This window comes from Pelophylax lessonae (assembly GCF_965119305.1).
Source record: "Pelophylax lessonae genome assembly, chromosome: 2".
In the NCBI taxonomy this organism is placed as follows: Eukaryota; Metazoa; Chordata; class Amphibia; order Anura; family Ranidae; genus Pelophylax; species Pelophylax lessonae.
In genome coordinates this window covers 64,413,071-64,439,138 of record NC_138769.1, presented here as the reverse complement: position 1 = coordinate 64,439,138, position 26,068 = coordinate 64,413,071, and the positions used below count along the sequence as shown (strand labels likewise).

The window sequence follows — 26,068 nt, the reverse complement described above, 5'->3', positions numbered from 1 at the left end:
TAAAGCCTTATCATAACCATCTTTTATTGCTTGTGTTGAGTTTATTTTAAAAATTCTCTGACTATAAGAATTTCATATTCATTTGGAGAGATGATCTCTAGTCTTGTTTTATGGGTTATACACAGCTGCCTTTAGGTGACTGGACAATAGGAACATAAAAGCTGCAGGGACATTCCCTAAATAAACCCTCAACATCTAGCAAATCTTCATTTTTTGCTAATGTCCTTAAGTAACGTGTGTGTTATTTATATTTTTGTATGTGTGTGTGTGTGTGTGTGTGTGTGTGTGTGTGTTCAGCTACCACAAGCTTACCTCCTTTTTTTTTTTTTTTTTTTTTTTTTTATTTGGAAAGTTCTTTTTGTTTTTTTCTGAAGATTCTTCTACTAAAGCCTAGTACACACGCAACGATTATCGGTCGACCGATCATCCGTCTTTTGTCCAGAGTGGTGTTTTGGTTGGAATGTGCCTAGACTCCACACAAATTTTCTCACCCAACAAAATTCTACTTCAGAAGTGATGTCATGTGTTGGTTTGCTTTCTTTTGGGTTCTTTCTTCTCTGAGCATGCCCAGTCTTGCTCATAAGATTTTTCCCTGTCGAAATCTGTACTGACTGCATGTTTTGACGGCGGACAAAAATTTTATAGCCTGCACACCAGATTTTTTCCGGCCGAAAAGTCAGTCGGTTGTCTAAAGCATCATACTAACAAGCCAAAAATCGGCAGATCGGTCGTCGGACGAAAATTCCCTGTCGATTTTCGACGCGTGTGTACGAGGCTTAAGATTCCCGAGGCACCATAGCTACTATGGCTGCTTCTGCAGCTGAGCCTTGGTGGATCATATCTGGACCTCACCAGATTGAAGAAATTGGGCTGGCCTGTAATGTTGCCAGACATTGAGCAATTACCCTGTTGAAGGACTGTTAGACTTATTCAAGGAGGGGCCAATCAAGCATATCAAAAGGCAGGAGTGTGTACTTTCCTCCCCCCCCCCCCCCCCAAGGAAAGGAAGGCTTGTGCTTCAAGTAGAACTACTTCTGCTGTTAAAGTTCCTTTCATCCCTCTCAGGTCTCCAATTTCAAATATAATTCAGGAAAAAAATGGCAATCCAAACCAGTTAAGTCTAAGTGCCAAGCTTTCTTCCCAGTGATAAGTTGAGGGGGTTCTCTTTTGGGCTTCTCAGCTTCCTGGTCCCAGGAAATCTCAAATGTCTGGGGCCAGAGTGTCATTTTCAGAGGCTATAAACTCTGGAGTTTTTAGGTTTTGTCTCCTTCCTGTTTTATGCTTTCAAACTTGTCTCTCTCCCTGCTAAGACAGTTAGATTCCATTCAGCAGCTATTGTTTTAAGGTTTTTTGCTCCTTTACCAATACAGGAACGCTCTTTAGACTTCTACTCCAACATCTTTGATTCCTAAATGGTGTCTGAATCTGAAAACTTTTTTTTTTTCCTGCAAGTTCAAAAGTTCCACATGAAACTGTCAGGTTTGTCACTGCCTCCCTCCGGAAGACTTTCTAGCTTCAGTAGACCTTCATGCTTGCTTATACATTCCCCTCTTCTTCGCCATTGCGCAATTTACGTTTTCACCTAGGTTCTTTCCCCAGTCCTATCTCTGCTCTGGGCTCAAGGGATTCATGTGATGGGGTACCTAGGCAGATCTCCTGCTGAAGGATCAGTTCCCATAATGCTATCACCTAATGTTCAGAGGACAGTACAGACTGCTTCAGTTGGATCCTCAGCCTGCAGAAGCCATTGCTGGAACAGTTCCATAGATTGGAGTACTTTGGCCTGACATTTTAGATGCAGTGCTTTCCAGGATCTTTCTACCCTAGAAAGAAATTCTGTCCCTCCACTCTCGTGTGGGCCATCAGGGCCCAAAGAAGACCCTCACTTTGTGACTGCATGATCGTTGTGGGCCTGCTGATAGTCTTTTATAAGGCTGTACCTTATGCCCATCTTCACTTGAGACCCTTGTAACACAGCATTCTGGCAGCCTGGTACAAACAAGCTTGGTCCTTGGACCCTCAAGGACAAGCTCTCCCTTAGGTTATGGCTATCACGACAGATGCTAGTCTGTTGGGCTTGTGAGGAGTCCTGCATGCCTTCTCAGAGCAAACCACTTGGACATTTGAAGGAAGTCCATCTTCCCATCAACATCCTAGAACTGGTTGTCACTTCAATGCTGCATCCCACAATTGTGGGGGCACCCCATGAGAATTCAGTACAGTGCCACAGTTGTGGCCTACATCAACTATCAAGGAGGCACCAGAAATCGCATCGCATAAAAGGAAGCGTATTTGTTCCTCTTAGGCAGAACTGCATGCAGTCATTTCAATTTGATCTACGTCTTTCACAGCTCTGCTGCAGGATTGATAGGTGGCATACCTTGTCGCACCCAAAAGGCTCAGGAGAACGTGGTAATTGGGCATACTCAAATTCCTCCTAAAACTGTGGGCCTTCCCAGGTTATATGGACCTTCTTTCCCTAGGACCTGTACACCATCTGTTAAAGCCCATGTCCTTGCCAACAGGAGCCTGTGAGATTGGGCATCTCTACCCTCTTGTAAGCTAGAAAATAAACATTCTGGAAAGGCTCTACCATTTCACCTTGTAGGCTAATTTTGCTTTTTGTGCAAAGCAAGGAAATTTCTTCCTGGGAAGTACTATGTGGGATGCATCCTGTCTTTCCTCCAGTCTTGTCTGGGTCAGCATCTGACTTTTAGTATTATCTAGGGGCAAATTTCATTGTTCATTATTTTTCAGAAATCATTGGCTTCCGATTCTTTTAGTTGAGGCTTTTTGGACAGGTTATTGTACACTGCCCTGTGTCCCCATGAGACCCTAATCTGGCCCTTTCAACTCCTTCAAACCTATTTGGCATCTTCCTTTTATTGACCTTCCACTCAGGGGAGGGTTGGAGGGCTGTTTTGAGTTGCCTTAGCCTATAAGTCTTTTTTTCTAGTGTTGCACAAGGCTAAGGTAGTCCTGAGACCTAAAGACTCTTTCCTCCCTAAGTTGATCTCTTCCTTCCACCTCAACCTCGACATCCTAAGGAAATGTTTTCTCCACAGCCTTGACGTGGTACCTGCTGTGAGAGTCCACATTTTGGCTATGGCCTTTTTGGCAATCAGAATTCCTCCTCTTTCCCCCCCCCCCAGGCATTCCCTGTTTCTTGATAGGTCGATTAGACAAGTTATTTGAGCATCTAGTCTGAAAGTAGGGTTCCTCCTTTCTCAAAGCACACTCAATTAGATCATAATATGCTCCTTTGTGACAAGCATTTGTTTCTCATATTTGCAAGGCTTCTACATTGTCTTGTTACATCCAGGTGGATGCTTAAGCCTGTTCTGATGGTAGTATCAGGCATAAGGTGTTTAACTATCAAAACCTTCTTGCACTGTTACATGGTGGCATAGCTGACTTTATTTGCTTTATCGACGTCCCAGCATAAAGACTAAAGATCTGTGTCCTGTAGTGCAGTGGTCCTCAACTCCGGTCCTCAGGGCCCACTAACAGGCCAGATTTTAACCACTTTACCACTAGAGGATTTTGCTGTCTTACGTCTGGGCCACTTTTTGCGATTCGGCGCTGTGCGACTTTAACTGACAATTGCGCGGTCGTGCGACGCCATACCCAAACGAAATTTACGTCCTTTTTTTCCCACAAACAGAGCTTTCTTTTGGTGGTATTTGATCACCTGTGCGATATTTTTTTTTTTTTTTTTTTTTTTTTTTTTTTTTTTTTTTTTTTTGCGGGACTGCGACATTGCGGCGGACAGATCGGACCCTTGACTGACATTTTGGACACTTTTGGGGGTACCAGTGACATTACTGCAGTAATCAGTGCTATACATATGCACTGTTAGTGTAAAAATGACACTGGCAGGGAAGGGGTTAATTTTATTGGAGAGGGAGGGGTTAATGTATGCCTGGTGCTTACTGACGTGTGGGGGGGAGGTGACTGTGTGACACAAGGACAGATCCAGGGTTCAGCTATGCTGAACCCTGCAATCTGACCCTGCCTGTCACTTGGGAGATCCGCCCGCTTGTGTTTACACAAGCAGGCGGATTTCCACACTATTTCCCCGACGATCGGGGAAGAGCAGAGGCGATCGCCGCTGCTCCTCCCCTGGCCTGACTCGCGCTGTGACTAAAAACAGCGGGAGCGAGCTTACGGCGGCGCGCGCGCCGCCCACAAGGGCCGTGTCTGACGACGTAGTACTACGTCGTCAGATGATAACGAGCCACTTTGCCGCAGTAGTACTACGGTACTCAGCGGTAAAGTGGTTAAGTATTACCTTGGGGAGATGCAGACTAGAGTACTGCAATCACTGAGCAGCAAATGAGATTACCTGTGATGTATTTCAGTTATCTTGCAAACCTGCCCTGTTAGTGGGCCCTGTAGGCCAGGGTTGAGGACCACTGCTGTAGTGTATGACCAAGGATTTTTGACTTGGCAGAAAAATCTGTGGAGTACATTATGGGATACAAATCCCTCCCCTGTGTTCTTATGATATCCCAATTTCTTCCTTACAAAACTTGCTAGCAATGGGAAAGGTTATATAAGGGATGGCCTAGCATGTTTTTCACACACTATTGACTCATTAATAGTACAAATTAATAACTAAACACACAGAACAAGTGCTTTCTTATTGAAGAGGCTGCACCAGTAGCATGATCAATCGCATACGATTGGAGAATTGTGCCATAACACAAGAAGCCAATAGAACATGTACACCCAAAGACAAGTGATGGCATACTGAAGTATTTTTTTTTTCCTCCTACTGGGTTTGAGGTGCAAAAAAAAAGTGTATTTTTACATTGGCTTTAAAAAACATTTGGGCACTCTTGAAAAATTAAACTGAGACCATCAAAATGTATGAAGTTTAACCAAAGACAAATTTTGGGTGTATTAATGAAAAATTTGTAGGAATTCTACTGCTGTCTTTTTCAGGATTCACTTTTTCATGTCCCAGTACTGGTTTAGAAAGAGAAGGGGGTAGGCAATTACAACTTCTCTAATGAGTAAAAATAAACAGGGGAATGGCTAGAACATTTCTGTTTAATGCTGTTCGTGCCATTCCAGTGACTTCCTGCCATGGGAGCAGTGGGACAGGAGGTGAGCCGAAATCTCCACAATGGAGTCATGGGCAACAATAGGACCAAGCAGAAGTTGTCTACCATACCCCACTCTATAATTAAATAAAAAAAAAAAAAATGTGCCTGCCGTTGGCTTGAAAGAGGAACCTAACTATCTATGTAAACCTAAATTCCAACGCTCCGAAAAAGTTTTGTATGTTAATTAAAAAATATATATATATATATACCCCACGCACCACCCTCACAGGGAGCTATATAAATGTACATGTCATGTACTATAACAAATTACATTACATAATGCTGTAGTCAGTGAGGCTGCTCATAATAATAATAGGCCAGTAATGATGATCTGAAATCTGTTTGATATGGGATACTGCACCTTGCATATTTCCACTGCACTTTGCACGGCTTTGTTTCAATCAGGCCTATGGTAGTTATTGGAAAAAATGTGTATACTGGGAAGCATACTATGCATGTATGTGTTTCATGCATGTTTTTTTGTATTTAATTTTTGCAATACATTTAATGTTGTATTTTACTTGTAGTAACCATTAAATCAAAAGCAACCAATCAGAATTTACTTGACTGAAAAAACAAGTCTTGTTTTGCATAAATGTGTCCCAAAATCTGTTGGAGGAAGTCACCACTTGATCTGAGGTAAGTAGAAGGGGGTATCCTATAGGACAACAGCGCTATTAGAAAAAGTCTGCGTTAAGGTAAAATTGAACAATACAAGATGGATTCTGACCAGATTGCTATTATTACTGCACACTCTAAAACTAGAAAAACAGAAAAAAAAAAAAAAAATGCTTCCCATAACAACTAAATCAAATCTGAATTCTTGTTTCATGTTGACCTAAACTCTAGAAATAAAAAAACATGCCTTGGTTTTCATTTAGTAAAATGATTATTTATATTTTTCTGCAGACCAGGTCTAAAAATTAAACTTGGGTTCCGATTTCAAATTTTGCAGGTAGCACGTGTGGTATTCCATTTGTGTATTTGTGCTAGCGCTCTACTAAGCATGAGTTTCTCTTGCAAATGGAAATAGTGCAAATTGATGAAGCAATGTTGACATCTTGTGGTAGTATTGTATAACTAGTAACTATGCAAAATGATGAAATAATGCTGACACCTTCTGGTGATATTGTATAACTGCAACTTGCTATATGTAGAACAAAAAATACAGGTCTGAGAACGGCAACATTTATTAAAATGTAATAAATAAATCAAAAACATTCCAGTGCAGGTAACAATAATATATGCTAAAGAATAAATACAATAAAGTAAGCAGATCTCACATTTAACAGAAAAACCCCAAGGGCTGCAACAGTGTATTTTACATTCCAGCTATGGAAAATAAAGCAATATGGTATCTTCATTATTACATGGTAAGTGCCTTTATGGTGGAAATATATATATATATATATATATATATATATATATATATATATATATATATATATATATATATATATATATATATATATTTTTAGTGGTTTCAAACAATGTATTTATTAAAGCACATCAGTCTACTGGGGATTGCAGTTTCATATGCTTTCAATAAAATATTTTTGACTGTAAATTTTTAGTAAATCAGATTGGGAGACTATAACAGTAAGACAAAACTACTCAACGGCACAATTGAGAGAGGGAAACACAGCCTGATTATGTAATGAGTATACATGGCTACATTTAAGGATTGACCTTAGGCATGTGCAGTTACACATCGCAATTTATTCAGGTTGGAATGAAGTCATATGACTCTGGGATGATCCCTTGCCCATCTTTGCTATGGCATCTAATATAAGCCTCCCAAACGCATACAGTTTTATGGTATTTTGTAGTTTGCCATGTTCTTCAAGTTCAATTTAATTAGGTTTTGGTCACACGGAAACATACCACCTCTCTCTGGCCCTGCTCTGAGTACCAAGGGAGCTGAAAGCTTATGTATTCTCCCTTCAGCTCAACTGACTGAAATAAGAAAGCCAGCTGATCTACGCATAAGCAGATTTACAGTTCTTTTGGCTTTTTCACATAGTCAGTGTGACTGAAGGCTACATGTGCAATCCACCTGTTCAATTATTGCTAAAGGTGCTATTTGACTCTGGCAACAAATAAGAGAGAAGAATGCCCCATATGCTGATCTGACTTTCTTCATTGTGCGTAACAATGGGAGTGTGAGGGAAAGGCTTTTTAATATTATTACTATTATTATATAGGATCGTGCCAACAGTTTGAGCAGCGCTTTACAATTCGAGAGCAGACAGTAGAGGTACAACACAATTCACAGAATACATACATACCGTGTTTCCCCGAAAATAAGACCGGGTCTTATATTATTTTTGGCACCAAAAGACACAGTAGGGCTTATTGTGTAATGTGTTGTCTTCTCTCCTTCCCTGCCTGTCAGGAATCCCCTGTGTGAACCTAGTAAAAAAGTTTGTAAAATCCTAGAATCCACACTATTACTGTTTAATGTCCAGTGTGTGTTTCTGTAATATAATTGTTTGAAATACCTTCGGGACAGCGTCGCTCGGCGCTCAGCTGATCTCCCGCTGCTCTCCTCTTCTCCCGGCTGTCAGCGGGGGATCTCAGTCCCTCCCCTCCGCAGTGCTCGTCTCCCAGCTGTCAGTGGGGGATCTCAGTCCCTCCCCTTCGCAATGCTCAGAGCGGGTCACGGAAGCGCAGAGTATTATATTATAATTGTGTGAAATGCCTTCGTTACAGCACTGCTCGGCGCTTTCGTGACCCGCTCTGAGCACTGCGGAGGGACTGAGATCCCCCGCTGACAGCTGGGAGAAGAGAAGGAGAGCAGCGGGAGATCAGCTGAGCGCCGAGCGGTGCTGTACCGAAGGAATTTCACACAATTATATTGCAGAAACACACAGGTTAACTAGCAGGTGGTTGATTGCTAGTAACCACTCACAAGCTGGTAACCAGGAAAAGTTGTGCAGCTCCCACCCACCTTCAGGAGCTGTCCTGCCCCTGATGTCATCCTTCTGCCATCCATGCAGAGCTGCCCTGCCCCTGATTTCAACCTCTAGCTGTCCATGTAAAGCTGTCCTGTTACTGATGTCAGCTCTAGATTGATGTGCCCCCTGCCTTCTGCCTCGTGTAGGCAAGACATTAAAGAGAGCTGTCACTGCTTTGAAGGATGTGGGGGAAGCTAGGGATGAAGTGAAGGGGGGCAGAGGACAGGAATCTGGAGGAGGGGGTGATACAAAGGGCGGGGGGGGGGTTAGGAGAGAAATGTGATGGGGGAGGGGTTTAGGACAGGAATGTAAAGGGGGGCTGAGGACAACAATGTAAAGGGGTTGGGGGGGGGGGGTGCGGTGAGGACAGGAATGGAAAGGGGGGGGCAGGAATATGAAGTAGGCGGTGATATAAATTGGGCTGAGGACAGGAATCTGAAGGAGGAGGGAGGTGATATAAAAGTGAGGAAAAGGACAGGAATGTGAAGGAGGGGGGTGGGGTAATATGAAGGGGGGCTGTGGACAGTAATGTGAAGGAGGAGAAAGCTGATATAAAGGAGGCAGAGAACAGGTATGTGAAGGGGAGGTGATATTATTGGCGGGGGGGGGGGTGACGCGAACAGCTTTGCTACCTGGGTTCTGCATGTAGGCAGTCCATTCATTTAAATGGTCTGTGTTACATTCAGAAATGCACAATAAGAAGTCCCTGTCCCTTTTATTTAAATTGCGCTGCACCCAGCTGGTTTGGCACTCACAAATAAGTGCAGGGTTTGTTGATGCTTCAAAGTGCCATTAAGAATCAAACATGCAATTTGTGAATTTGAATTCAGTACTCCTGCTCTACATCTATCATCAATAGTCTTTAGTAATAATGCCAGTTCAGCTAGCCATTGAATAGTAAATACACTACAATAGGGATCTGCATTCGGAGTCAAGTCATCATAGCCTAACAGTGGTACAGTTGTAGACATTAAATAATTATAAGGTGCATTTCTTTACAGTTGTCCTCTTCATCTGCATTCATGATGATCTTTTGTGAAGGTGCTGAAACTATTCTGGTGTAGGCTGGTTTTCACTCTCTTTTCTCTCTGTCTTCTATTGCAGAACCAAACTCGGACAACTTCTTTCTCAAGATTGAGACTTTCCGCCATCCTCATGATCTCTTGGGATGAAGGTTTGCTTTGTTCTCCAAAATGTGATTCCAGGGCCTCTTTCGCAGCTATGCTGTTCATGTTAAAATCAATGCATGAGTTTTTTGGCAAACCACAGAAAATAAGTAATAACAGACTTAACATACAAAAAATGTAAGAAAGGAAATGTTGTGGTATTGCTAATGGCCAGATACTTGGTTTCATGTTTCAAACAAAACAAGAAAATCTCACATGTGATTGAATTGGTTGATGTATCCAACACATCTAGTTTCTTTCCCAGTTTTTGCATATGAATAACCACTGCATGAAAGAGATTTGAAATCAGAAAATGTAAAACACTACTTTTAAATAGCCCTCCGGATGTGCAGCATACCTTCAATACATGCCTCAGCCAGACTACCCTTGCACCAGAAAACTGAGCCACTGCCAGCAAAACAGGGGCCTTAGAGATACTTATTTGGTGACCCTGAATGCAGAGTGTCCGTGCTAGCAGAGGACTACTGGGCCTATCTAGTGGCTCTGGGAATTCCTGAGATGAAGGGACCTGATGATAGGCCTATAATGGAAATCCAGGGCACAGCAAGAGAACAGGTCCAGGTTCTGGATAGGCAAAACTGTTTTGTAAGCTGACGAAGAATGGTTCTGCCTGGGGTGCAGGAACCAGGAGCTTTTGCCCAGAACGACTGAAGGTTCAGATAGACATGTGAAGCAGGACAACTCCCAGTACTCACAGAAAGGAAAAACAGAGGACGCACATGCAAAAAGACTGGCACAAAAGGCAAAATTGGTAATGACAGATAAGCAGTATGAAAAAACAAAGCCAATGCAGTTATGGTCATGCCATACAAGTCAAGAGTGCACTCCTAGATTCTAATTGTGGATCCTAAAGCAAAAGGGGAGCTGACCTATTATCTTAGATGCAAGACAGAGGGGCCTAACCCAAATGCAGAACAAACGGGCTGAAGTCTGAGAATAAGTAGAGAGTTACACCAGCACGGACAGATGAACAAATAAAACACAGACCCCCCAAAAAAAGTCCTAAAAGGTAAATAGAGTGAGTTCACATCAGACGGCGAATGCAGGAGCTTTACATTTCTTGTTGTCGTCTGTGATGTATTTGGGATAATTAACAATATTCTTGAATCAAAAACAAAAGCAAAATTATAAAAAAAACAATGGTTTGTCTAAATCCAAACCAGATTTATACATAGGCCAAAAAGTGCTGCCCTGCCTCTCATGCGTTTGTCTACACTTTGTGTCATTTAGTAATTTCCAGACTATACATGCCAGCTCTACAAACTCCACCCACCTCCCCTCTCCCTTAGTTCTATACTGTATATCAGCCGTCACTAAATGGCGGCCCGCGGTCCATTGGCGGCCCGCACGATGCTTTCACCCGGACCGCGAGGCCGCCTCCTGTATTGATTCAATGGTTTGCTGGGACCGCGGGTGTCCCAGCAACCACTGACGTACTGTGTGTGCGCTGCGGCTCCCGGCCGGTGTCCTGTCGGGCCGCGAGTAGGGGCGTGACGTCACACGCGCGCCCCGCCCCCCGCTCCTGACTGCGGCTCCCATTCAGCCAGGCAGCGAGTTGGGGCGTGACATTATGTGCGCGCCCCGCCCCCCTGCTCGCGGCTTCTGGCTCGGCTCCTGGCTCCAGGTATGTGGAGCACAAGGGGAGAATGTAATGTGGCCATAGCTGCACTTAAAGCGGATGGGAGGTTTTAAAAGTCTGCAGATTGATGGGCATATTTTGTAGTGCTCATTAGAGTGCCCCATAAAAAAAAATGTGCCCATCAGAGTGCCGTCCCTAAACATAAAATGTGCCCATCAGCATGCCCCTTATTTTATGTTAAGGGGCACTCTAATGGACATATTTAATGTTATGGGGCACTCTAATGGGCATATTTTATGTTAAGGGGCACTCTAATGGGCATATTTTATGTTAAGGGGCACTCTAATGGGCATATTTTATGTTAAGGGGCACTCTAATGGGCATATTTTATGTTAAGGGGCACTCTAATGGGCATATTTTATGTTAAGCGCAACGCTGATTTACACGTATTGTTTTGCCCATCAGAGTGCCCCCTAACATAAAATGTGCCCTTCAGAGTGCCCCCTAACATAAAATGTGCCCATCAGAGTGCCCCCTAACATAAAATATGCCCATCAGCGTGCCCCTTATTTTATGTTAAGGGTCACGCTGATGGGCCTATTTTATGCTAAGGGGCACTCTGATGGGCATATTTTATGTTAGGGGGCACGCTGATGGGCACATTTTATGTTAGGGGGCACGCTGATGGGCACATTTTATGTTAGGGGGCACTCTGATGGGCATATTTTATGCTAAGGGGCACTCTGGACACATTTTATGCTAAGGGGCACTCTGATGGGCATATTTAATGCTAAGGGGCACGCTGAGGAGCATATTTTATGTTAAGGGGCACTCTAATGGCCATATTTTATGTTAAGAGCAACGCTGATTTACACGTTTTGTTTTGCCCATCAGAGTGCAACCTAACATAAAATGTGCCCATCAGAGTGCCCCCTAACATAAAATGTGCCCATCAGAGTGCCCCCTAACATAAAATATGCCCATCAGAGTGCCCCCTAACATAAAATGTGTCCATCTGAGTGCCCCCTAACATAAAATGTGTCCATCTGAGTGCCCCCTAACATAAAATGTGTCCATCTGAGTGCCCCCTAACATAAAATATGCCCATCAGCGTGTCCCTTATTTTATGTTAAGGGTCACGCTGATGAGCAAATTTTATGCTAAGGGCATATTTTATGTTAGGGGGCACTCTGATGGGCACATTTTATGTTAGGGGGCACTCTGATGGGCATATTTTATGTTAGGGGGCACTCTGATGGGCATATTTTATGTTAAGAGCAACGCTGATGGACACGTTTTGTTTTGCCATTCTTTCTGAGTCATAGCAAAGACTTCAGATTCGGACCTCGGCCCAAAGAAAATTTTAGCAACCGGACCTCCTTGAATTTTAATTCATTACCCCTGCTGTATATCATCAAGTTTCCTGAAGTTTAGAACTGATTGCTTGTTGTTGCATATACAGTGGGTATAAAAAAAATAACCCCCCCCTGTCCTTTGAAATAGTTACATTTTGTTACCTAGCAGCCTGAAATAAATATAGGCATAGTTTTTGTTTTATACAGCTGTATTTACTCAGTTCAACTTATAATATCTAAGTGAAAGATAAAACACCAACCTGTCTGAAAAAAAATAAAAAAAAAAACAAATTCAATTAAAGCAGAATCACTGAGTTGGAAAAAGGATTACCCCCTTTTGTCAGTATTTTGTTGAACCACATTTTGCTTTAATTACAGGCTCTGTTGGGATAGGTCTCTGCTAACCGTGCTCATCTAGACTATGCAATATTTGCCCACTCTTCTTTGCAGAACTGCTCTAGGTCCGTTAAATTTAATGGTGACCATTGGGGATGGGCAAACGGTTCGGCCAGGCATGAGTTCAGGCTGAACATTGGCTGTTCACCCGTTCGGAGAACACCCGAATTAGCGGGGCATCCGACCATTTGTTTGGCCCGCCATGGCCACAATGCACTACGCCGCCGCACAGTGCATTCAAAGCCCTGATTGGCTGAAGCAATGAAAGCTTTGCCCAATCAGGGCCCAGAGAACTGTCAGAGCCATGATTGGAGAAAATAATGATGACTCTATCCAATCATGGCTCATTGCTCTTAGTCCCACCCCACACTATAAAAGTATTCTTTCAATAGCGCCATTTGTATTAGCGATCGACCGATATCGATTTTTTAATGCCGATACCGATATTTTGGTCATCGGATATCGGTATCGGCCGATATCTGCCGATATTTTCGGACATGTAAAAATGTTTTTTTTTTTTTTTCCAAAGGTACTGTTGTGGAGGGATCCGGGGGTCTAAAAGACCCCAAACCCCTCCTCGGCACTGAAAAGCATTCAAAACACCAAGTTTGGATGTTTTGAATGCTGTATTTTTTTTTAATTTGGCGCTGAGTACCCAGAAGTGATGTCATGACATTACTTCCGGGTTTTTTACATGGAGACCCGATCAGAGCCGAATGCGGCTTTGACTGGGTCTTCGGCGGCGGTGGAGGTAGGATTCCCTGGTCTCCCGGTGGGATGGGAGACCCGGGCGAGCTCCTTGTCAGCCGCATCGGTTGTCACTACAAGACAGCCGACCGTCAGCTATGGACGCCGGTACCAGGGTGATGCCTCTAGCTGCAGGCATCACTCCAGTACAAGCACTTTCCCTAAATGTCGGCAATATCGGTAAATCAAAAGCCAGATTCCAATATATCGGGGAAAGTGCATATCGGCCCCCGATATATCGGTGTTGCCGATAATCGGTCGATCCCTAATTTGTAGTGTGATATCAGCGTGGAGAGACAGCAGGGCTCTGTTCACTGCTACTAGAGAGTTACTATGCTAAATTTTACTGTTCTGATTCTATATTGTCAGTGTAAAATATCAGTTTAGTGTGAATCTAGTGATAGTTCAGTCAGTGTGAGTGTAGTAAACCTTCATTTCTATTTTAGTGTGAATCTAGTGATAGTTCAGTGAGTGTAGTGAGTGACCATTAATTTTTTCTTTAGTGTTAGTTTGTTTTGTCAGGGCAGGTTTTCTGCATTATAGTTCAGTGTAGTATTGCACGTTTAACACAGTATATTTCTGTGCATTATGTGCCGTTTAATGCAGTATAATTCAGTGCTTATGTGCCATTTAACGCAGCATATTTCTGTGCGTTAGTGCACGTTTAACGCAGTATATTTCTGTGCATTATTGCACATTTAACGTAGTATATTTCTGTGCATTACGTGCCGTTTAACGCAGTATATTTCAGTGTGCTACCTGCCGTTTAATGCAGTACATTTCTGTGCATTATTGCACGTTTAACACAGTATATTTCTGTGCATTATGTGCGGTTTGATGCAGTGTATTTCTGTGCGTCAGTGCACATTTAATGCACGTTTAACGCAGTACATTTCAGTGCATTACATGCCTTTTACTGCAGTAGATTTCAGTGCGTTAGTGCACGTTTAACACAGTATATTTCTGTGCGTTACTGCATGTTTAACCCAGTAAATTTCTTTGCGTTATTGTACGTTTAACGCAGTAAATTTCAGTGTGTTATGTGCTGTTTAAAGCAGTATATTTCTGTGTGTTACTGCACGTTTAACGCAGTATATTTCAGTGCATTACGTGCCATTTTACGCAGTATATTTTTGTGCGTTCAGTATATTTCTGTGAGTTAGTGCATGTTTAACGCAGTATATTTCTGTGCATTAGTGCATGTTTAACGCAATATATTTCTGTGTGTTAGTGCAGTATATTGTAGTGTGTCAGTGGAGTGTGTCTGTGTAGTGAGTACTCAGGTTAAAAGTGAACCAAACACCATTTTCCATTGATTAATGTACATCAGCGTACACATTTCCACATCTTTATTACATTTTGGTAATAAGCACCTTCCCATTATGTCTGGGAGGCCAACAAGGAGAGGCAGACATTTCCATGGCACTGGGAGGGGGCCAGCAGCCTATGTGTCCACAGGCAAAGGTGGATGTGGTCAGTCCCCAGGCAGGGCATAATTTCCTCTGTTTGTTGATGTTGCCCTTGCTATCCAGCTACAGCATGCAGAGGAGGTAGTGGACTGGCTTACTAAACCATCCTCACCCTGCTCATCGTCCGTCACCCAATCAGAGACTAGTGTGCAGTCCACTGCAGCTGCCAGAGTGGCTAAATCTGCCTCCTTGTCCACAGCTTTTCTTGCCATAGCCCCAGAATAAGGCATTGAGGAGTCAGCTGAGTTATTTGAACACAGTGTCAGCCACTTGCTCCTTGATGATGCACAGCCATTACTTGATTCAGATGTTGGTTTTTAGGCTGAGGAAGGAGAGGAGAGAACACTGGTACACAAATTGTCAGTCATGTTCCCCCAGCCACAGCATATTGCCTGGTTGTCTCCAGTGGTTATGAGGACGAAGGAGGCGATGATGATGTGGTCACTGACGCGACTTGGGTGCCGGATAGAGCAGAGGAGGAAAGTGAGGATCAGGCACAACCCCAACAAGGAAGCCATCACTGAAGAATAGAGAGCAGCCACCCTATTCCATCACATTTTGGAGCTGTTATGTCCCGGCACCCTCCACACAGCTCAGTTGGCTGGACCTTTTTTAGCACATGTGCAGCCAATCGCACTGTTGCAATTTGCAAACTTTGTCTCAAGCACATCAAGTGTGGCAAAAACACCAGCCATTTGGGTACCACATGATTGACAAGGCATTTAACCTCCCATCACTCAGCCTGTTGGCAAGAGCACCTGAAAGCCACACAAAAGGGACACAATTCTGTTCCTCCTCCCTTCTCACCTCAGTCTACCCCCGCTATACCTCATGAACTCTTAGCAGCCTCCACTGACAGGGATCATGGTATAGCGCGGGATGTCCCAGGTCCTCACTGCAGAACTGCTAGTAGCACTCCACCAGCTGTAGACTATAGCCGGCAAATTTCTCTGCCCTATCTGCTGCAGCGGAAAACAATACAGTCACTGACACCAACATGCAAGCTTTTCAAAGCTTTACAACGTCTGCCTTTCCGTCTGGTGGATTCTGCCCCCTTTCGTGAATTTGCAGAATGCGCTGTACCACAATGTCAGGTTCCTAGTTGGTATTTTTTTTCAAGTAAGGCCATTCCAGCTCTGTACCATCGCATGAAAGGCAATGTTGTGCCATCGTTGATCAAGGCAGTCAACCGCAAAGTCCATGTTACTGTCTCCATGTCCTCCTCTGCTGAATTGTCCTACGAACCACAAGTACCCCTTAAGCATTCAAGGGGTTATTCAATGAGTTAGGCTAAATGGTGCCATGTAGTGCTTTAGTTGGTGTGTCTAGTGTACAGGAACCACACCGGAGCAGAGATTCTTGCAGCTCTGCAGGGGCACAAACCTCCTGTCTGCCCTTAGACAGGGAAAGTTGACACATGTGCCATGCCTGGCAGATGTCCTTAATTTGGTGGTGCAGCGTTTCCTAAATAGGTACCCAGGGTTGGAAGATCTGCTAAAACAGGCCAGAAGAGTCTGCAGCCATTTCAGGCTGTCATACACAGCCAGTGCTCAGTTGGCTGAAATTCAGCGGGAAATGTACCTGCCCATAAACCGCCTGATTTGACATGCCCACCAGGTGGAACTCAACTTTGGCAATGCTGAAGTGGCTGCACATGCAGCAGAGGGCCGTCAAATAGTACCTGTGTAGTATGGCACAACGACAGCCTCAGGCTGGCTCGGCTTTTTTCCCCATGCCAATGGCTGCTGATAAAGTGTGCATGCATTGTACTGTCACCATTTGGGGAGGACACAAAGATGACGAGCCGTGACAATGCATGCATCAGTGACACAGTCCCTGTTGTATTCCTGCTGGATCAGACTCTGCATAGCATTATGGATAGGGCACTCGAGGCAGAGCAGTGGGAGGAGGAGGAGAATTCTGGCAGTTTTGGAGGCATTGAAGCAGAGGAAGACATATGTCAACCCTCAACAGATAGTTTTCCATCCTCAGAACCCTTGGCAATAGTACGTGGCTGGGAGGAAGCAGTTCCAGTCCAGATACTGTAATCCTTAGTGACCCAGAGGAGTCTGCTACTCATTCCTCCGCAAACTTGCAGTGCATGGGCTCCCTCATGCTTCAAAGCTGGCGAAAAGACCCAAGATTACGTGGCATCACGAAGAAGGATCCTTTTTGGTTGGCAAACCTCCCTGACCACCGTTACAAGGGGAAAGTGTCAGAACTCATTCTGTCCCCACAGAGGGTGCAGAAGATGAAATCTCTTGAGGACACTTTAAAGAGGAGTTTATCAAATGCTTTTCCCGACTGGTAGCTTACAGTGTTGTGGAAAACGTAGTTTTGAGGCTTCTGTTGGTCAAGAAAGGAGCGGTGGAGAAGGGGGGCCGCCTAAGTGATGCATTTCACAATTTTTTTAGTCCTTGCCACCCAGAGCTCACAGCTTCCACATCCCATTGGCAGCATCTGCATTATACGGGAGATAATTATCTAGGGGCGAAAACAGAGATGGAGAACTTTCCAGTTGACGATCCACAGAGTTACTGGGTCATCGGCATAGACCACTGGCAAGAACTTGCTCAGTATGCGATTGAGCTGCTAAGCTGCCCTGCATCCAGCATGCTTTCTGAACGGGTATTCAGTGCTGCTGGAGGTTTTGTTACTGATAATAGAATGCATCTGTCCACAGACTCCGTGGATCGTCTGACATTCATTAAAATTAATCAGTCCTGATTACCAGCAGCTATGAAGTCCCTAATGCCGATGTCACTGATTACGTTTTTTGGGATGTGAAATCTCTGCAAGACTTCGAGGCTGCCTAGTTTTGTGGGTGACCGGTGCATATAATTTAAATTTTTGTCAGCAAGGCCAATTCTTGCTTTTATCAAGAGTACCTTTATAGGGTTAGGTGTGAAGACACCCCAGACATCCAAAGACCAATTTTTCCACACCTGTTTTACAGGTGCATATCATTTCAATTATTGACAGCAAGGCCAGTTCTTGCTTTCATTAGGAGTACCTCTATAGGGTTAGAGTGTGATTTTGACTGGACTTGAAGCAATGTCTGTGTAATCTTGAGGTCTCTGGACCTCAAAACGCAATAAAGTCGGACCAAAGTAGTGCAGGGACTACTTTGAAGTCGCTGTGACTTGAAGTCACACAGATATGAACGGTACTCATTGAAATCATAGTGTATGACTTGTCATGCGACTTTGCAGTCCCAAGTCGCAGAACATGTCACGCAAGTGTGAAAGGGGCCTTAAGTGGCAGGTTTTAAATGAAAAATTACAAAGCTGCTAGGCACCAAACTGCATGAACCCCCTTAATAGTGGGATCACCAGTGCATATGAAAATCAATGTGATGGGTGCTGTGCGTGCAAAAAACATAAAAAAAAGCCTAAATCTTAAAACAAATATGCAAAATTACCAGTAATTAAATATTACAATTATGTGCATAAAAGAAAAATAAATAATGTTATTTTACTATTCAACAGTAATGTGCAAACCTCTAACCCCTATCTATTAGTATTCAAAATAATTAATGACAAAAATTATTATATACAGGTGCATCTCATAAAATTAGAATATCATCTAAAAGTTTCAGATCATTCAAAAAGTGAAACTCAATTATTTCATATAGATGTGTTACACACAAAGTGATATATTTCAAGCATTTCTTTCTTTTAATTTTGATGATTATGGCTTACAGCTAGTGAAAACACAAAATTCGGTATCTCACAAAATTTGAATATTACATAAGACCAATTAAAAAAAAGGATTTTTATTACAGAAATGTTGGCTTACTGAAAAGTATGTTCATGTACAGTATCGTGTGCATCCAATACTTGGTTGGGGCTCCTTTTGCATGAATTACTGCATCAATGCAGCATGGCATGAAGGCGATCAGCCTGTGGCACTGCTGATGTGTTATGGAAGCCCAGGTTGCTTTGATGGTGGCCTTCAGCTTGTCTGCATTGTTGGTTCTGGTGTCCCTCATCTTCCTTTTGACAATACCCCACAGATTCTCTATGGGGTTTTGGTCAGGCGAGTTTGCTGGCCAATGAAGCACAGTGATACCTTGATCATTAAACCAGATATTGGTACTTGTGGCAATGTGGGCAGGTGCCAAGTCCTGCTGGAAAGCGAAATCAGAATGTCCGTAAAGCTGGTCAGCAGAGGGAAGCATGAAGTGCTTTAGAATTTCCTGGTAGAGGGCTACGCTGACTTTGGAATTGATAAAACACAGTGGACCAAAACCAGCAGGTGACATGGCTCCCCAAATCATTACTGACTGTGGAAAATTTTGCATTTCGTTTGGAAATCAAGGTCCCAGAGACTGGAGAAAGAGTGGAGTTGCATGAGGTCCAGTGTAAAGTTTCCACAGTCAGTGATGATTTGAGGAGCCATGCCTTCTGCTAACGTTAGTCCACTGTGTTTTATCAAGTCCAAAGTCAGGGCTGCCCTCTACCAGGAAATTCTAGAACACTTCATGCTTCCCTCTGCTGGCCAGCTTTATGGAGACGCTGATTTCATTTTTCAGCAAAACTTGGCACCTGCCCACACTGCCAAAAGTTACAATATCTGGTTTAACGATCATGGTATCACTGTGTTTGATTGGCCAGCAGACTCACCTGACCTAAACCCCATAGAGAATCTGTGGGGTATTGTCAAGAGGAAGACGAGAGACACCAGACCCAACAATGCAAACGAGCTGAAGGCCGCTATCAAAGCAACCTGGGCTTCCATAACACCTCAGCAGTGCCACAGGCTGATCACCTCAATGCCCCGCTGCATTGATGCAGTAATTCATGCAAAAGGAGCCCCAACCAAGTATTGAGTGCATACTATACTGTACATGGACATACTTTCAGTAAGCCAACATTTCTGTATTAAAAATCCTTTTTTTTTTCATTAGTCTTATGTAATATTTTAATTTTCTGAGATACTGAATTTTGGGTTTTTATTAGCTGTAAGCCATAATCATCAAGATTAAAATAAAGAAACGCTTGAAATAGATCACTCTGTGTAACACATCTATTTAAAATGAAGTAAATTTACTTTTTTATGATATTCTAATTTTATGAGATGCACCTGTGTGTGTGTGTGTGTGTGTGTGTGTGTGTGTATATATATATATATATATATATATATATATAAAACATTTTGTGTAACTGTGGAATAAAACAATAATATTCTTTTAAGTCCCAGTGTTAAAAGAGCTGATTTCACCAGGAAATAGGAAGCACAGAATACTTATATACTGTATATTTTTGTTGTTAATTATTTTGAATACTAAGGTATATCACAGCCATGAATAAATAGATAGGGGATAGAGGTTTGCACCGAACTGTTGAATAGTAAAATAAGGATTTTTTTATGTATCTATTATTCTTTTATGCTCATAATTGTAACATTTAATTATTGTTATTTTTGCACATTTGTTTTAAGCTATTGGGGCTTATTTACGTTTTTTAGTGCGGCACCCATCACATTGATTTTTGTCTAACAGACAGATTTTAGAGGAATTGAGAACTAAAGGGTTGGTAAATATTCTTGAAATATTACAAAAAGCAGTATTAATGGTAAATAATTTGTTGCTAGATAAAATATGATGTAGACTTTGAGAACATTTCAATTTGCAGTGAACATATCTGTACTGATTTAATAAAATGCCTACAAGGGCCCACCAAAGCAGTCGTTGTTACCTTATAGTTGTTCTGCGTTTTCTTTTACGCTCATTTCCTCCAATTTTTTCATTGTACAATGCTGTTTAGAGACAACACAACATGTTATCCTTAGTGTAAGCTGTTTAGAGCTAAGCAATAGTTCTTTATGACCCCTCACTATGGGTTAGGCCTCATGTACACTGCTGCTAATAAATGGACATTTCGGAGCAGTTGGGCATTTTTTTCAGCAGCCCCTGAACTCTCCTCTATGTTATCTTATCTGTCCATATTCACTGAGATGTTTAAAGTTGTTTCGAGGCAGTTGAGTTTAATGACATTTTTGTTAAAGCCAAAAAATGCGTTCAGACGGTAGATGACTGGCATTTGAAACTCCAAATGCGTGTAACAGCGTGTAAACATGCCTAAACGCAGTAATTTAATACACACATCAATATTGCACATAAAATCTCCAAGGTAGCCAAAGTCCCACACAAAGCTGAATGGCTTGCAGTGTGCCGCATGGGGCTGCTATGGCTGGGCTGACGCGTTTCAGGGGCGAGCCCCCTTAGAGCCAGAAAAGTTGCCGCTCGCCCCTGAAACGCGTCAGCCCAGCCATAGCAGCCCCATGCGGCATGCAGCAAGCCATTCAGCTTTGTGTGGGACTTTGGCTACCTTGGAGATTTTATGTGCAATATTGATGTGTGTATTATCACACCTGCCTTGTGAGTATACTGTATACTTTCTAATATTTTAATAAATGGTTTTAGTGGTGATGCACTAGGTCGGTGCGCCCCTTTTCTTTTGTCATTGACTTCTGTCTGACTGTTCATGCCTTGAAATATTACTATGTATTGTTTGAACCACATTTGCACTGTACTTGTCTATGGCTAACCTGTTAGGGGCCTGTTACTTCTGCTTATGTCCAACAGTGCTCCATTCATCTGTTTAGCACCCTGGACTCTGGCCATCTGTTTAAGGCTTTTTTAGCTGTGCTCTATTCATTTACAAGCCATGTTTTCAATTTAAAGCTGGTAAAAGCTTTAAAAAATCCATAAAATTGTCACACAGCTTCTCCAGTGATCACTGACTGTGCAGTAGCAGCCCTCCACAGGGTCACATGTGCTAATAAAAGCCTTATATCTAGTCAGGATACTATCAATCTAGTACAAAATAATCCATATTCACATGGAGGTTGTTATTGCTCAGAAATGTAAGATTACTCCGATAAGGATATAATAATGTAAGGATAGAGCAATGTGGCTTTTCTTTAGGCATTATCACTATCCACAGGAAAAAAGTGTGTTCATACCTCCGACTTGCTCTGCTTCTTCCAGCCATTTTGACAAGATAGATTTTAATTTGCAGGCATTCTTAAAACTCAGCTGTAAGTTTTCAAAGCGGCAAATAGTTGTTTGGCTGAATTCGGAACCATGTACAGCAGCAAGAGCTTCGCCAACATTTGTCTGAGTATAACCTGCTTGAGATTATAAAAAAGATGTATGTGTCAGCAAAGCTTTTTCTATAAATTTCCTTCATTCACCACTGTATCTATATGCATTGAGGAGAAATTCATTTTCACAATTCACAATACAGACATGGTAATTTTTATTAATGAGAACAGAATCTTGGCAGCCTGATAGCCTTCTAATGTAAACAACCAGTCGGTGTTTCTAAGCTGTTTAACAGTGGTGATGAGCGAATGTTCATTGACATTGTCCAAATATGGCCACGTGCCCATATAAGGTTAATGATGTCACCAGCATCCAAACCTCTTGGTTATGTGTAGCTGTGCGGCGAGGAATTCCCTAGCTGGAACTGATTGGGTCATCAGCCTGTAATCATGTGATAATTTCCCATGGGTTGGGGCTGAACTGGGTTCAACCTGAACTTTAGCTGATCTTTATTAACCAGCTATGGAGTGTTGGTTGTGATCGTTGATGATCTTTGAGAAGAAATAACTTCACATTAAAATCAGCTAGAGAGGTCAGGAATGGCTTGTTTTATGTTTTAGCTGTTCGTTAACCAGTTACCAACTGTATAACGACATTTTACGGTGGCAAAGTGGCTCTCCTGTGCACTTCTGGGTAGGGGGTGCATCGCTTTTACTGTGATTTGTCCTAGCACAGCATTTGCTAGCCAAAGGATGCAAGGAGAAAGACAGAACAGAGTTCTGTCTGTCATTGGAGATGTTCTGAATTTTGTTTCCCTGACAAGCAGGAAATAAAATCCAGCTCATCCCTTAGTAAAAACACCACATAGTAAATACAAAAACACTGGCTAGGCACACATTTAACCCTTTGAGTGCCCTAGATGTTTGAACCCTTCCCAGCCAGTGTCATTAGTACAGTGACAGTGCATATTTTTAGCACTGATCACTTTATTAGTGTCACTGGTTCCCACAAAGTGTCAGATCCGCCGCAATATCGCATTCCCGCTATAAGTCGCTGATCGCCGCCATTGCTAGTATACAAATAAATGAATGAAAAATTCTAGTATATATACCATAGATTGTAGATGCTATACCTTTTGCGCCAATCAATCTATATATACGCTTATTGGTATTTTTTTCAAAAATTTGTAGCAGAATAGATATTGGCCTAAATTTATGAAGATATTAGATTTTGACATTTTTAATGGATATGTTTTCTAGCAGAAAGTAAAAAACATTGTCAGCCTTATTTTGTTTATAGCGCAAATAATAAAAATAACCAAGGGGTGATTAAATACCACCAAAGGAAAACTCTATTTGTGGGTAAAAAAGGACATCAATTTAATTTGTGTACAGCGTTGCATAACCGCGCAATTGTCAGTTAAAGTACCGCAGTGCCATATAGCAAAATATGGCCTGGTCATGAAGAGGGGTAAATCTTCCAGAGGTCAAGTGGTTAAAATATGTAAAATGTTAATTGTCCATAGTGCATGTTCATGTAATACTAATTAGACCAAGCTTTATATAGCTGGACTAAGTGTTGCTAACCTTTGAATACAAGATAAGCTAGTTTTCCATTTTTAAAACTACAGTGCCTTGAAAAAGTATTCATACCCCTTAAATTTGTTCCACATTTTGTCATGTTACATCCAAAAATGTAAATGTATTTTATTAGGATTTTATGTGACAGACCAACACAAGGTGGCACAAAATTGTGAAGAGAAAGGAAACTGATAAATGTTTTTTATTTATTTTTTTACAAATAAATATCTGAAAAGTGTGGCTTTCATTTGCATTCAGCCCCCTTTACTCAGTTGCCTTCAGAAGTCACCTAATTATTAAATAGAATCCACCTGTGTGTAATTTAATATCGGTATAATTACAGCTGTTCTGTAAAGCCCACAGAGAATTGTTAGAGAACTATAGTGAACAAACAGCATCATGAAGGCCAAGGAACACACCAGACAGGTCAGGAATAAAGTTGTGGAGACGTTTAAAGCAGGGTTAGGTTATAAAAAAATATTCCAAGCTTTAAACATCTCACATCTCATTGTTCAATCCATCACCTGAAAATGGAAAGTGTATGGCACAACTGCAAACCTATCAAGACAGTATTCATATGACTACAAATAGTTGTTGTAATGGCAAGTAAATTGAACATGTATAGGTGGAAACTTTTATGAGATAAAAAACTAAACAGATTTATAATAACTTATCTGTTTTAGTAAATTGAGCCTAATATATCAATGTTACAAAAATATCACATTTCATTGCAACAGCACATTATACCAGGGAAGCTGATTGGTTTCTATGCAGAGCTGCACCAGATTTTGCACTCTTCAGTTTTAGTAAATCAATCCCTATACCACCCTACAGTGATGTCAGAAGGGGGCAGTGCCACCGGGTGACGTAGCCAGGTGGCCTCGTCCCTTGCCTATATAAGAACTGTCAAAGCGCAGAGCAGGCCCCTTACACGGTGGGGTGCCTCCTGGGAGGCGAGAGCATTTTTCATTTTTTTTATTTTTTGGGTCCGGTGGGCGTCGTGATTGACAATGGATTTACATTGAAGGACACTATTTTTTTATTTTTTAATAAAAGACTTGTCAAAAACTTTTTCTTGTAGTTATTATTTTTTGTAATTTTTTTGGTGAATGGGTACAATGTACCCGATACCCTTTCACATGGGGGGGGGGGGCTGGATCTGGGGGCCCTCTTGTTGAAGGGGGCTTCAAGATTCTGATAAGCCCCCCGTCTGAGGATCCCAACAATCTGTGGTTGTTGGGAAGAGGCCCTTGTTCCCATCAACATGAAGGCATGTGGCCAGGTATTGTTCAGGAGGGGGGAGGCGCTCGCTCATACCCTCCCCTGTCCTGACCTGCCAGGCTGCATGCTTGGATAAGGGTCTGGTATGGATCTGGGGGGGGGACCCTATGCCGTTTTTTTCTTTATTTTTTCAATAGCCGGTTGCTGGCAATTGTAACCATGAGTCATTTTATTGGAGAATTGACTCATTTTTTTTCTTTAGAAATGTCATTTTTGCTGTAGCATGTTTTATGCATGCTACAGATGCACCACTTTACAGGCACATTAAGGGCGCCCATTCACCAGCGGAGAAGCTGATCTGCGGGGCCGGCGGCCGCGATTGCCAATGGGCGCCCGGGATCGCTCCCTGTGGAGAAAGAACAGCGGTCTGCTGTTGTAAACACAGCAGACCGTTGTTCTCTCTCTCTGTGTTGATTCCATAAGCCCGCCCCCCACAATTAGAAAACACCCCCTAGGCTCACATTTACCCTTTGATCGCCAGTGGGTTAACCCCTTTCCTGCCAGTGCCATTATTACAGTAGGCATATTGGTAGCACTGATTACTGTAGTAATGTCCCTGGTCCCCCCAAAAGTGTTAAAAATGTCAGTCGGAACTGTCTGCCGCAATGTCGCAGTCCTGCTAAAAAAAAAAAAAAAAAAAAAAATCGCTGATCACCGCCGTCACTAGTAAAAATAAATAAATAAATAATAATGACATTAATCTTTCCCCTAGATTGTAGACACAATAACTTTTGTGCAAACCAATCAAAATACGCTTATTGGGATTTTTTTTTAATCAAAAAAATGTAGCAGAATACAAATTGGCCTAAAATGATAAAAAAATTAGATTTTTTTGTGGGGAAAAAAGGACATCAATTTTATTTGGGTACAGCGTCGCACGACTGCGTAAGTGTCATTCAAAATAACGCAGTGCAGAATCGCAAAAAATGGCCTGGTCATTAACTTGAAAATCTCCCAGTCCAGAAGTGATTAAAGGGATTTTTCCTTTTTTATTGTTGTACTTATAATCAAAATCACTGCTCCTAAAAAAAACGATAATTTAAACAAAAAAAAATTGTATTGATGTCCCCCAGGGCAGTACCCAGACCCCCTACACCGTTTTTATGGCCAATTACTTGCATATAAGCCTTCAAATGGGCAATTTTGATTTTTCCTGTTCAGCTCCCGTAGACTTCAAAGTGGTTCGCTGTTTGGGTTAGAACATTTCCTCTGTTCGGGAGTTCTGCTGCGAACCGAACAGGGAGTTGTTCGGCCCATCCCTAGCACAGAGAATAAATGATGATGTTACTGTGTCTAAAATAAAGCATGTACTGAAAATGGAAAGGTTTTATTGCAACATTTCATTAGTACCTTGA

At 42.3% G+C, this 26,068-nt stretch overlaps 1 protein-coding gene across 1 annotated transcript in view; it reads right to left on the bottom strand.

Moving 5' to 3' along the window:
• Positions 1 to 9,078: 9,078 nt before the first annotated feature.
• POU1F1 (POU class 1 homeobox 1) overlaps positions 9,079 to 26,068 on the bottom strand; it is a gene marked incomplete at both ends in the record, with an annotated part of 39,517 nt that continues 22,527 nt past the window's right edge. Inside the window, 3 exons of the mRNA XM_082245699.1 lie at positions 9,079 to 9,292; positions 20,501 to 20,561; positions 21,771 to 21,938. Coding sequence (XP_082101825.1) covers positions 9,079 to 9,292; positions 20,501 to 20,561; positions 21,771 to 21,938 — 443 coding nt within the window. The remainder of the gene's footprint in view (positions 9,293 to 20,500; positions 20,562 to 21,770; positions 21,939 to 26,068) is intronic.